Source organism: Canis lupus, chromosome 12 (assembly GCF_003254725.2).
Source record: "Canis lupus dingo isolate Sandy chromosome 12, ASM325472v2, whole genome shotgun sequence".
Lineage (NCBI taxonomy): Eukaryota > Metazoa > Chordata > Mammalia > Carnivora > Canidae > Canis > Canis lupus.
The window spans coordinates 22,749,029-22,763,407 of NC_064254.1; the positions used below are offsets into that span (position 1 = coordinate 22,749,029).

At 33.9% G+C, this 14,379-nt stretch overlaps 1 protein-coding gene across 1 annotated transcript in view; it reads left to right on the top strand.

The window, feature by feature from the left end:
• Positions 1–14,379, top strand: part of HCRTR2 (hypocretin receptor 2) — a 110,319-nt gene that overhangs the window by 77,076 nt on the left and 18,864 nt on the right. The window contains exons 3-4 of the mRNA XM_025419075.3: positions 1,468–1,711; positions 9,203–9,318. Of these exons, the coding sequence (XP_025274860.1) occupies positions 1,468–1,711; positions 9,203–9,318 (360 nt within the window). The remainder of the gene's footprint in view (positions 1–1,467; positions 1,712–9,202; positions 9,319–14,379) is intronic.

Sequence of the window (14,379 nt, forward strand, 5' to 3'; positions counted from 1 at the left end):
TAAAAAGCAATCTGTTCCACTTAAAAGATAGGCTGCCAAGCTTGAGAATGGAAGAGAAAACTAAAGTACAATCATTATCATTGCCATATCATAGTAAGTAATAACAACCACTTACACAACATTTATGCAGCAGGCCAGGGCTAGGTATTTCACATCCCAGTTGACGCTCCCTGTTATTCCATGATTGGGTCCTATTATCATCCAGTTTTACAGATGAGAAAACTGAGGTATACAGAGGTTAAGGAACTTACCCAGGATCATACATTTATCAAGTGAGATGGGGTTCATGCCCAGGTAACCTTGTTGCAGAATTGATTTCAACTGTACTGTTTTCAAGAGAGAACCAAAAGAATCAGAGTAACAATAATTGTATCCAGTCAGTTTCACTCACTTAACAGAAAACGATAACAACACATATACATTTGGCTTAAAACTGTAAAATGTGTGGGGTGCCTGGGTGGCTGTTTAAAACCCAATTTGTAAAAAAAAATAAAATAAAAAAATAAAACCCAATTTGTGATTTTGACTCAGGTCATGATCTCCTAAATCATGAAATCGAGCCCCACATTGTAATTAACTGACATTAACTATGGAAATATGGACTACGTGAATCTATTTGAGTTTTAGAGGCAAGTTGCTTACACCAGCAATGAGCAAACTCTGGTGAGGAAATCCATACAGAATTCGCTTCTAACATAACTTCTGCTTTTGGGTGCAACATGCTGGAAACAAACCAATGTCCAAAGAGTGTTTGTTATTTGAAAATAGACTGAGGTATCCATAAATGTGGCACAGCGGTTTGGCGCCGCCTGCAGCACAGGGCATGATCCTGGAGACCCGGGATCGAGTCCCACGTCGGGCTCCCTGCATGGAGCCTGCTTCTCCCTCTGCCTGTGTCTCTGCCTCTCTCTCTCTCTCTCTCTCTCTCTGTGTCGCTCATGAATAAATAAATAAAATCTTTAAAAAAAAAAAAAAAAAATGTTAATTAAATGCATCACAGTCAAATATCTATATGATATTTTAAAAGCAAGATATGTCATATTATCTTTGTAAGTGAAAGTTTTCCAGTTCAAGATAAATATATATCTTCTATTTTTTGAAGACTGTTTTCCCCGTCAATGCAAAGTTGCAAGTTAAAATGATAGCAATAATTACTTAAAGAATAGCATATTACAAATTAACAGATTTAGCATAAAATTATTTCATAGTCTGGCAAAGTTTTCATGGCACCTCTATCATGTTTAATAGGAAATAGGTTTTTCAATAATATATTTTTAATATTTTATATTTATATATTATATTTTTATAAAAATATGTAAGATAGTAAGAAAAACCTTACATGGAACATTTTCTCACAACTTTGAATCCAATTATCTGTGCAACCCTTTCTTTAATATAGTAAGTATATTAAGAACAATCCATTTAACACCGAGTGCTTCTCTTATCCTATGTTCTTTTTCTTCCTAGACTGTGTCAGTGTCCGTGTCTGTCCTCACACTGAGCTGCATTGCCTTGGATCGATGGTATGCAATCTGTCACCCTTTGATGTTTAAGAGCACAGCCAAGAGGGCCAGGAACAGCATTGTCATCATCTGGATTGTCTCCTGCATTATAATGATTCCTCAGGCCATCGTCATGGAGTGCAGCACCATGCTCCCTGGCTTAGCCAATAAAACCACTCTCTTTACAGTGTGTGATGAACGCTGGGGTGGTAAGTACATTATGGCCCATAAGCTGACATTTATATTACAGATGCAAACTAAAAATTTGATTTGCAAAGCCATTATAAAGCTGACTTTATTGTTTTATTGACATCTATTAGTACAGTTTTGCAAAAGCATGAAAACAAGGTCAAAACCCAAAACCATTTCACTGAATAGCTCTGCCTGTTTAGTCCTTTGGAAATATAATGCACAGTTTTCTGGTTTTCATATTTTTCAGATAGGAACAAAAGGAAAGGCTTTTTCTAGAATTCAGAATTGATTATGGCAGCTTTTCTTAAGTTCTCCAAAACAAAAAGGGCTCCTTTCTACAATCCAGATATGTATTCTGGAATAATTAACATTTTACAAAATAGTACAAGGTTGTATTGCCTCAAGTGTAAATTCCTTAGATACAACTGGAAATTTTATTTTTAAGCCCATGCCCTGCCTGCAAACCTGACTGAAGTTGAGTATGTGGACCTATGCTCTTCTCTGAGTCAAATGATCTCCATATGCTATGTTTATTCATAACATATTAAGTTGATAAGCTATCACTAGCATAATTATTTTCTGATTTAAGAATTATATTAATTATGAATCCTTTCTGGTTTCCAATCTGATAGGTATGACAGTTAAATTTAAACGAGTAGAAGTTTGGAGGCCTTATGCTCCTTTGGTTCAAAACTCTCAGTGACAGCCTTTGAGGTTTTTCTATAACAAGGTAAACATTTCTATCAATGTGTGATCAGGACACAAAACTGGACACAGCAAAGAATGACAAGAAATTAAATAATCCTGTATTTTAGTATGTCATGTACTAGTTACAAAATTATTACACTAAATTTGAGGAAACTGATCTGTCCTGTTCTGGATAAGTATGTAACAATAGCTCATAGTTAGGGAAATTAAACATTAGGAAAGAATTTGTTTATTAGGCAGATGTACATTTATGCTTATTAGAAAATTATGAACAAAAGCAGTATATCCTATGGATTTCTTATGGATCTGGTATTCTCAGGTATTTGAATCTTTGCATTTATATGAAACTCCTACCTTGATACTTTGATTTGCAACACTGAAAAGAAAAAGTCAGGAACTGAAAAATTAGGCATATGCTTTCACTGTAACAGGATAAAATTGAAAAGACCCTGGGATTATTTTTCATATATTACCCAAAGACCTATATTAACTAAAACTTCACAATTTGCTGTGTCTCTAATCCCAAAAATTAGCTAGCCCTTTTTGAAATTTAGACTTTGCCTTCCTTTCTAACATTGTAATTCACTTGCTATATTTTCTCTGGATTATCTTCATATTTCCCCAATTTTCCCCAGTAACAGTGCAGACAAAAACAAAAGTAATGGAAAATTCTCAAATGGTAAGAATACTCCTTAAGAGTCTTAAGTCTCATTTATTTAATGTTCAAACAAAATCTTGAGTACTTAGGATATACCAGGAATGATGCCAACCTAGAGAGAAACGGACTCTGCCTAGGGGAACACATTCCATGTAGTGAGACTGCAAGGTAAATAAACAAATGTTTATAGTGTGCTTAGTATTTTAATATTCTGGTATCCAAAGTGCTAGGCACACAAATGAAAGAACAAACTCATTCCTGGCCATTTGGACCAAAGTTTGTGAAGGAGCTGCTAACATTTCAGCAAAGAATTAAAGATAAGGAGAAATTCTCCATACAGGGAAGAGAGGAAAGGGTGTCCAGAAAGCAAGAAAATCCACTCAATGAGCAGCACCACTTGAAGAAGTAAAGAAGACAGTCCAAACCTGTAGTCTCCACAATAAAGAGATATGCAGTCTAAAGAAGTATGTTTGGAAAGAAGGTGGTTTGGGGACCAATTGTGACCTGTCCCTAATGAAATTCTTTTTTTTTTCTTTAAGATTTTATTTACTTATTCATGAGAGGCACAGAGAGAAAGAGAGAGAGGCAGAGACACAGGCAGAGGGAGAAGCAGGCTCCATGCAGGAAGGCTGATGTGGGACTTGATCCCGGGTCTCCAGGATCACACGCTGAGCTGAAGGCAGACATTTAACAGCTAATCCACCCAGGAGTCCCTAATGCAATTCTTAATGCCATGAGTTCTATCTGGAAAACCCTAAAGATCTCTTGATCAGAATACTTTAGTTAACTAATGATGGAATTGAGCAGGTTATGAAGCAAAGAAGTATATTTAGATCTAAGCCTCCAACTCAAAAGTTGGATCCTTTAAGTTTATGAACATTAATTAGATTAAAATACCTACCTATTATTTAACACGTGTCATTAGTATGTTCTCAAAAATATTTTGGTAATTGGTTTGTAAGTTTGTGGACTGTTTTTATAAGCTTTTCTTCCTTTCTTTCTTCCTTTTTCTTTTTTTTAATGTTGCCCTGAATAATCAAGTAGCATTCATCTTCATTAGCAGAAAGATTGCAGAGCTAAGGAATCCTATCAGTTATTCTGATGAAATAAATAGCCACATCATTTTCTAATTGCTTTGAGCAAAAAATATGAATAAAATTCATTTCAACCTTTAGCATTTTGCAATCTAGCTGTAGCAGGGACATTTTCTTTAAAAAGCCAGCAACTACTATTGCTTATTTATTTATTTATTTATTTATTTATTTATTTATTTATTATTTTATTTATTTTAGAGAAAGAGAGAGGGGGTAAGAAAGCACAAGCAGGGGCAGGGGCAGACGGAGAGGGAGAGAATATGAAGCCCACCTCACATTGAGCACAGAACCTGTTACCTGGGCTCAGTGTCAGAACCCAGGGATCATGACCTGAGCCTAAAACAAAAATGGGTCACGTAACTGATTGAGTCACCCAGGAGGCTCTACTGTTGAATATTTAAAAATCTAAACTCAGCCTTCAGAAGTAATTTAAGAAAACTATTTTAAAATGATTTTATATTAAGAAAACTATTTGGAGATGATTTTATATTAGCCTATAATTACTTAACATGATTATAAAGGCTTAAACTAAGCAATCAAAATTGCATTTATCATCCACATAATCAAACAATAAAATTTACGAAATTGACTTTTTGAATATTAAATGAAATTGTTAATCACTTAATGCTTTCAAGAACAATATAAAGAACGATAGCAGGTTCTTATCATTTTGATCATTAGACTGCTTATTATAATGATTTTTGCATAGCATAAGCTTTGTTGATGTAGGCTATTTGAAAGTCTATGTTTAGATTAAAATGTTAAAACTAAGACATGTTGTGATAGTCACAACCTAAAAAGGCCATAGGAAATTATATTTTACAATGTTAGCTTTCTAAAGTTCAAACATCTTTCAAGTCCAAAACCATTTAACCCAATTTTTAAAAATTTATTGTGAAATATCTTCTATTTGAGCCTAATTCATGAATTATGTTTCTAATTTTTATCCTAAGTTAAATCAATAATGTAGTTGCAAAAGCAGACGGTGATATCATAATTGTCTTACAACCAATATATTCTAGCATGGATGGAGTCAGTGAACAATGTGGTCATTTGATTCATATCAAATCACTTTTAGGAAAGTCTTGCAAATGCTATCTCATGGTACAAAATAACTAAGAACGCTGTCTTAGTCTTACTGAAAATATTACCAGAAATATTTAATATTTTGTGGATAAATTATTTCTGCAACTCATGTATTTTTTATTGCTTATGGCTTGTTCAAAAAAATGACCATAAACCATAACTTCTGGCAGACACACTTGATACTCAAAAACAAATAATATGTGTTAATATTTATCTTAATGATCTTTAAAGCATGTCTTTAGATGTTAAAATAATTCACGCTTCTAAAATTTTTAAATTATTCTAGAATTTACCCAAAGGTCCTTGTTTGCTTCATAAATGGATAGTTGCACGGAATAGCTCCTATTGGAAGGAAAGTAATTTATTTTCTGCACTCAAAGATACAATTGTCTCACCAGTCATCCAATGTTTAATAAGCATATACTGTTAGTCAAACATTTTTCTAGACACTGAGGAATCATAATCTCTCTTTCCTTAGAGTTTACTGCTGGATTGTTCTTTGATGGTCTGAAAGAAATAATAATGGAACTCTTCTTTACAATCAAACTAATTATAGCATCTGTCCTATTATAAGATTTTGAAAAAATGGGATCCCTGGGTGGCGCAGCGGTTTGGCGCCTGCCTTTGGCCCAGGGCGCGATCCTGGAGACGTGGGATCGAATCCCACGTCAGGCTCCCGGTGCATGGAGCCTGCTTCTCCCTCTGCCTGTGTCTCTGCCTCTCTCTCTCTCTCTCTCTCTCTCTCTGTGACTATCATAAATAAATAAAATCTTTAAAAAAAAAAAAAGATTTTGAAAAAATATATACATATGTGTATATGTATGCATATACTTATGGAAAACATTTATTAGAAGATAGTAAGATATATTAGGGATTCTGGTGAACTTTAATGGATCTATAAACTTTGTAAAGGATAGTCTATATCAAATATATGGGAAATTATATTTAATTTACTTGCCCATTGAGTTCCTGATAGTTGTAACATGAAAGAGAAAGTGTTTGTAGTATTTTGGATAATGAGATTAACATGTTGGCTCAATAATGTAACAACTCATCTGAGACTAAGTCTTGTCTTATTAATATATTATTCTTTGGTCTCTGATTTCAAAGACTAAATATCCACATTTTCTTCTTACCTATTGGTTTGATATATATGCAAGAATTGATTCACATTGTGTCTATTCATCAATTGAATAAAGACACCAATTTTGAATGATTGCCAATCTTTTTTTTTTTTTTTTAAAGATTTTTGTTTATTCATGAAAGACACAGAGAGAGGGAGAGACACAGGCAGAGAGAGAAGCAGGCTCCATGCAGGGAGCCTGACGTGGGTCTCAATCCTGGGACTCCAGGATCACACCCTGGGCCAAAGGCAGGCGCTAAACCGCTGAACCACCCAGGGATCCCCTGATTGCCAATCTTTAAGATGCAGTTTTATAGTGCGATTGCTAAGTGGAACAAATTTCCTGTCACTACACTTTAGGTTTCTATAAATGTCTTAAATATATTGAAGACATTGTTCATCAAGTGCAGAGAGAGACTGCAAAGATAATTTCAACACATAAAACATAGAATTCCAATGGCATTTCTGGGTTTTCATTTAGCTTAGATTGTAAGCATGAAATGAAGAATGTTAAAACTATCATATTTCCCCAATTATCTAAAATAATCTCTTTATTAAAACATTCAATCCCAGCCTGCATGTGCAATTTCACTTGATCAACTTTTCTCTGTGTGGGTGTTCATTATCATAATATGCATTAACCAGCCAATTATATATTTTACCAACTATTTATAAATATAGTGACTGGAGAATAATCTTTCTCTCCCAGCTGTTAAAAACCCAAACTGTTGTCACAGTGATGGTATCCATAGCTGTAATTAAAAAAGAAGAATACTAACTCTCAAATCTACCCTCAACTCACTCAATTTACTCTGAGGTAGGGATATCAAATAGGCATTTACTCTGAAGTAAATCTTACTCAATTTACTTCACAGGTGTGTCAGTTTCAAAGGTGGATTTTTATGTGGGAAGATCAGGTGAAACCTTTAAAACAAAAGTTCGAGCCACTCAGGTGCCTGGGAAGTGCTAAATGTCCTCCTCTAGCTCCTCAGAAATTTGCTTACCAAATGCTGCTCAAGCTGTAGCATTTCAAAGAGAAAGGCTGTCATTCCTCCAGGCTGCTTGGATTCTATCACTTTTTCTGTAACTGGCCTACTTTATAGGATAAGCTTGAAAGAAGTTAGAAACTGAGAGCTAAACTGATGCTCCAAGTTGGGCTCTTAGACCTCTGAGCCAGCACAGGCACCCTGCTTCCTCTCTGGGGATAACAGTGAAGAAAAATATCTGCCTGAGAAAGAAGACAGGGTTTTAGAAGGAAGAATTAGGAGAATATCAAACTCAACAAACTCTAGAAGACAAGGCTATGGACTCAAGATTGTGGAGGATATTCAACTCATACATATATGTAAAATACATTTGCGACTATTAAATGAATGTTCGATAAATGTTATCAATTATTGAGGTCATATTCATAGTTATTATTGGCTAATCCTGACTATAAATCGTCCTTACCACATTTGATCACATAACTGAGTCTTCATGCTTTTATATGCCCTTTCTGAAGCAATGAAAAAAATAAAATGCATGGAGGTGATAGTGTTATCCCTCAAAAATAGTATGGAAATAACCTCTTTGCCACTATCAAAGTTGATTTAAGTTGCTTAATTTTTAGAAGTGGAAAAAAGAGGGGAAAAAAACTTTGTTTTGTTAGCATTCAATTAGAATTATATCTAATTGTTGCATTTAATATCCATGGAATCCATGTAGGATATATTGTTTTCTGTTTTGCATGTAAGTAAAAGTAGCTGGATTACTGTGATATATTCAAATTTGAGTATAGGAAAAATATCCTTGAAAGCATTTAAAAAGTTAGTAGGGGAACTCGCTGGCTCAGTCAGTGGAGCATGTCAGTCTTCCTAGGGTGAATTCGAGCCCCACAGTGGATATAAAGGTTACTTAAAAATAAAATATTTAAAAAGACTAGTAAAAACAATTAAAAGTCAGTAATAAACACATTTAGAAAAGCCAAAAAAATTGTGTTAAACTGCAATATTATTTATTATTTGAATAATTGACTCTTTAACAAAGGCCTAATCTGTGGTAGGTATCACCTGTGTGCATAGACTGAATGATAAGAAATTACTAAAATCCTAGAGTGCTTATGACTAAATAAATGAGATGAATATAAAAAAATCCATATTTGTTTAAAAATTAACTTTAAAAAACCATAAAATATCACTTTTATTAAAAGTACATGCATACATACATATATATATATACACACAACATTACTGAAAGAGGAATTTTATATTGTACTAGTAATCCACAAAAAGAATCATTAAATATTCACTGTGTTTAATTTTCCAAAGTTATTCCACGTTTGTATATGGAGGTACAACTGGGAATAGCTTCTCATTTCTCAGGAAACTTCTAATTCTAATGAGGAGGAATCACCTCAGTTTACATTCTTTTCCCAAAAGGATTAGCAATTAGGTTTGATTGTCTTGTTTCTTATTGCAAATTCAAGTACAGCACAATCCAAATTAATTTTTATTAATTAGCCAGAGGTAATCAGACAAAAAAAGTTCTTTTTGATAAATGAAGGCTTGACTGTGGATAGCCTATGTTAACACAGATTAAGAAATGGCTAATTGTTATTCCTCTGAGTACATTAAGTTAAATTAAGATTTCACATTTAGTGTGTATATACTAAGCGTAAGTAATTAATACTATATTACAATATTTGTGTGTGTGTCCTGTGTGTGTGTGTGTGTATAATATGCCAGTCAAATCATATAGAAGTTAATGTGTACTTTTAAGGCAAAGCATTGACAGATATACCTTTAAAAAATTCTGTGATTTATAAAACAAGATTTTATTATTTTGGCTTTCATTCCAGGTGAAATTTACCCCAAGATGTATCACATCTGTTTCTTTCTGGTGACATACATGGCACCACTGTGTCTTATGGTATTGGCTTATCTGCAAATATTTCGTAAACTCTGGTGTCGCCAGGTATGTAATTTCAAATAATTTCCTTGTGTTTTCTTTAGGATGTACTCAGAAATAAAATTCAAGAGGAGTGCTTAGGTAGCTCAGTTGGGTGGGTGGCAGGCTTTTGATTTTGGCTCAGGTCATGACCTCAGGGTCCTGAATCTCATCTGCTCTGCGCTCAGAAGGGAATCTGCTTGAAAATTCTCTCCTTCTGTTCCTCCCCCAATATGTACTCTTTCTCTTTCTGTAAAATAATGAAATATTTTTAAAAATAATAAAATTTAAGAGTAGATTGAACCAATATAATATGGTAACCAAAGGAGTGTGTATTCTAAAATAAGGCACTAACCGTGGAAATATCTCTTGTTCTAGACATTTTTTTAGGGTGGTATTTAGGGAATGTATTTTTTGAACTGCCTTAATGACTTTAAATTTTAAAGCTCTGTGATTAATCGACTTTTTTTGCTAGGACTGATATAAATCTTACTTTGTATGAAAACTAACAAAAATTTCTTTAATGTTTCCTGGACTGTATGTAAAGAATGTTGTCTTTTCAATGAGATTTATGTGATACATTTTTATTTTATGTGTTACGTCTCTGACATCAAAGATCTTATTATTTTTTTGTAGCACAGTAGAATTTAGACTTTTAGAAACTGTTTATAATGCTGATGTGGGAGTATTGTAGTTTGTTAGATATTTTTTCTATGTCAGTGAGTGTATTCATTCTCTATTATTCAATCATCAACTATTTATCATATTTTTTCCATGTATATCTGATAAAAAGCTAAAAGCTCCTGTCGAATTCATTGATGAATTCATAGACTAGAGGAAAGGAAGAGTCAGATGCAGAGTGAAAATCATCTTAATAAGTATAAGCCAGGGGATCAGAGGAAGACCTGCTGGAAGGGTATCTAATTCAAAGCAGGAAACATTTAAGCTGAACATTGATGATTCCAAGTAAATCACCAACAAACACCGTGTAATGGTTTATAAAAGTTTAGGCAAAGTATACAGCTCATCCTCTTGTATTTATACATTTTATTTTAAAATTCCGCATTTTGGGATGCCTGGGTGGCTCAGCAATTGAGCGTCTGCCTTTGCCTCAGGATGTGATCCCGGGGTCCTGGGATAGAGTCCTGCATCGGGTTTCCCGCAGGGAGACTGCTTCTCCCTCTGCCTACATCTCTACCCCCCACCCTGTGTCTCTCATGAATAAACAAATAAAATCTTAAAAAAAAATAAAATTCCACATTTTTTGGAGATGTACTTCTCTAAGTATTTTAGAGCTTATCAGGCACATGAAAAGTTGTGCCCTTAGTCTGTTTGCTCTGATATATTTTACCTAGTTGAAAGAATTTATTGGGCTAACTTAATTCATTAAAAGTATTTCACAAACTTTGTATTTGGTCCTTGAGAATGAGTCTTAATTTGGGTCTCCTTCAACCTTTGTTAGTCAAAGCATCTTTCAAGATATCTTTTACTGGTTGAATATAGGCCACAGTTTCATTTTTCAACACTGTATATCTTATAATTCCAATTTTTTTTCTTTTCCTCTATTTTTGCAAAGAAACAGTTTCTTTTATTTAAAGTTGTAGCCAGTACCAATACTTACTAGCATTCTGACCCCCAGTCTTTTCAACTAAAGTAACAAATGTGTACCATTGTAGAACATGAGTTATGTTTTTCAATCCTAGTATAATTATCTCAATACTCTCAATACTCTGGCCATGATATCACATATTTTAGGGTGTCTGTTACCATTGCACCCACCTCTTGCTAAGTATTACTATACTAGTCAGTTTTTGCTAGGTTATTCTGCTGTAAAAAACAACCCCAGTGTGGGTGGCTTACAACAACAGTGTATCTCACTCATGTTCCATGCCAGTAGTGAGGACAGGCTGTGGATGCTTATCATCTTATTTCAGAACTCAGTCTAAAGGAACAGCAATTCTTGGGACATGCCATTCTGTGACTGAGGGAAAGGGCAAGGAAGTGGGAAGAAATTTGTGATGTCTCTTTGATATTTGCTTTGAACTGGCATATGTTAAGTCTCTTAATACTTTAGGGAAAACACGTATATTTTGGTTAAGCTTGATCATGGAGAAGGAAAGGATACTTTTCTCACAGAAAGACATTACAAGTCAAAGGGCAATAGGATCTTCTTACAAGCTGAGGAAATGATATAGTACAGAGAAGTCAAAAACACAGACTTAAGGTCCAGACTGTATGAGTTTAAATCCTGACTCTGCAATTTAATAGATGCATAAATTTTGTCAATTCTTTAAATTTCTCTGCCTCTCTTTCATTATTTTAAAGTGGGGTTGTGTAACATCTACCTCAAAGAATTATTACACTTATTTGATGAATTAATTCAATGTCTAGAGCACAGAAAGTGCTTATCAATTAAAATACCCTAACAGGGAACCCTGGGTGGCGCAGCGGTTTAGCGCCTGCCTTTGGCCAGGGGCGCGATCCTGGAGACCCAGGATCGAATCCCATGTCGGGCTCCCGGTGCATGGAGCCTGCTTCTCCCTCTGCCTGTGTCTCTGCCTCTCTCTCTCTCTGTGTGACTATCATAAATAAATTTAAAAAAAAAAATTAAAAAAAAAATACCCTAACATATTATTCATCCTTTTAGTTAATTCTGCTTATATATTAAAAATAACAAGTATATGTTGAATCAATGTATGTGACTACTTTCTTTTTTTTTTATTTTTTTATCGGAGTTCAATTTACCAACATATAGCATAACACCCAGTGCTCATCCCGCCAAGTGCCCCCCTCAGTGCCCATCACCCTGTGACTACTTTCTTAAGTAGATCTCTTCCATAGTACTTTTTTTTTAAAAAAGATTTTATTTATTTACTGAGAGAGAGAGAGTGCAAAAGGGGGAAGGAGCAGAGGGAGACAGAGAGAAAGAATCTCAAACAGACTCCATGCTGAGAATGGAGTTTGATGTCAGGCTCAATATCACGACCCTGAGATCAAGACTTGAGCTGAAGTCAAGAGTCAAATGCTTAACCAACTGAGACACCCAAGCGCCCCATTTTCATAGGATTTTAAAAATAACATTACAATGATCTTTTGTATTTGCCTGTCTACTCTAGCCTTTATCTTGTATCCCTCCAACTTGTGTATGCTTAGAGCATATCAGTTGCTTAATAAGTACTTTATAAGAAAAAAAAATGAGTAGAAGAATAAGAGAAAGTTCTGGAACATTTCAATAGAAGAAAATATTGAGGAATCCATTGCTTAACTACTCAGAGAACAATTCATAGAAAAATTGGAATTTGAAAAATTTCTTGAAATATTAAAAGCATTTAATGAGCATGTAGGAATGAAGATATTTTAGACTGAGATTGAGATTTTGGCCAGAAATGTTCAGTGTTAAAAGCATCCCCTACTTCCATACTTTCACTAGTAAGTGTGCATTACATATAATAGATATTTTTATTTGTTTATTCACTTATTTACAAATTGACATAACTTTAAACTTCTGTGGGTACCTAAATCTGTCTTGTTCATCATTGAATTCCCAACAAATAACAAGGTATCTTGCACTAAGAAAGTATTCCAAAAAATATTGAATAGATAATTACTAAACTCCAGCTACTTTATTTCTCCCTTATTTAAGCTTATAGTTCTTAATTTCTCAAACTCTAAAGTAACTTCAAAATTGTATTACAGGTTTAGAAATTCACATTCATTTGATGAAATGTTCTAGCACAAACCATATGATCCAGAAGATTTGCAGTAAAATGCTTAGGGTGTGAAACTAAAAACATTTACAAAACAGATTGGAATGGAAAATGACAAGTTCAGCTTAGCTCATTTTAGCAGCCACAATAAAGTAAATTAACCCCAAATGGGTGATTATGTAGAATGCTGCTTGAGCAACTCTCAATTTCCAACTGTTAATGTCTATAAACAGAGTTCCAAGGCATTTTGTGTGCCATAGGCTACATCAAGTGAGCCATCAAATGGAGGGCCTATCCTATTTGCTTAAAATTACAGATGCATGGAATCTGTTACATACTTTGGAATTTGTAAGATTATTAGTGAGCAAAGTGTGTGACCTTGTCTGACTTTCTCAAAAGCTTTCAGCTTTGTTAAAAGAATTAACCAGTGCTTTGCTATAATCAATGTCTTAATTTCCTTTTTGAGAATGTGATTCAGGGAACTCAGTCAATCTAGAAATTCTACAGACTCTTTTCTAAAAAATCGTTTTAAGACCCACTTAATATTAGTTTATGTGACTCTATCAATATTCTTTCCAGGTTTAGGCCTCAGATAATTCAACATTTAAATTTCAATCATCATGTGAACTCATACTAACTCATTCCAAAAGTATTTATTAAGTACTGACTATGTGTCTCGTACTGTGGGAGGAACTGGCGATGAACCATAATTGATATTTGAGTCTGAACTTAATTTCAATTTACCAAGGATTATAACTTTGAAAAACTTTTCCTGTTTCAATTTTTCTCAGTCTTTTCTACTGCTCTTTATTCTTCAACATTATTCCAAGAAAAATTAAAATAATTAATGTTAGGTGATGACAAGTCAGTCTAGTGGGAGGAAATAGCAAACTGTAATTGCAAAGGCAGAATCAAAAGGTGATAACTCAAGTCCACAGAGAGAGATAAAGAGCACTAATAAAAGTAACTACTTAGGTAAACAAGGAGAGTATAAATGTATTTTTGTTTGTAATTCTTTATTCTCCTATTTGCCTTAAGAGACAACAGCAGAAAACAATAATTATAAAACTGTAGAGATTCAGCTTATAATGTAAATATGTAATTCAAAAGCAGGAGTTGGAACTGAGGCAAGATTGGAGAAAAATTTTTATACACTATTGGAATTAAATTGCCATTAATCCAAATATTGTTTAAGTTGTTAATTACAACTCTCAAGGCAACCACCAAGAAAATAACTCAAGAACCTATAGTGAAGGGAAAAAAAAAGATGGTATACTAGAAAATATCTATTTAACACAAAATAAAGCAGCAATAGAGGAATAGAGGAACAAAATAGACATTATATATGTATATGTATATACACAAAGCAAAATGAGAGATG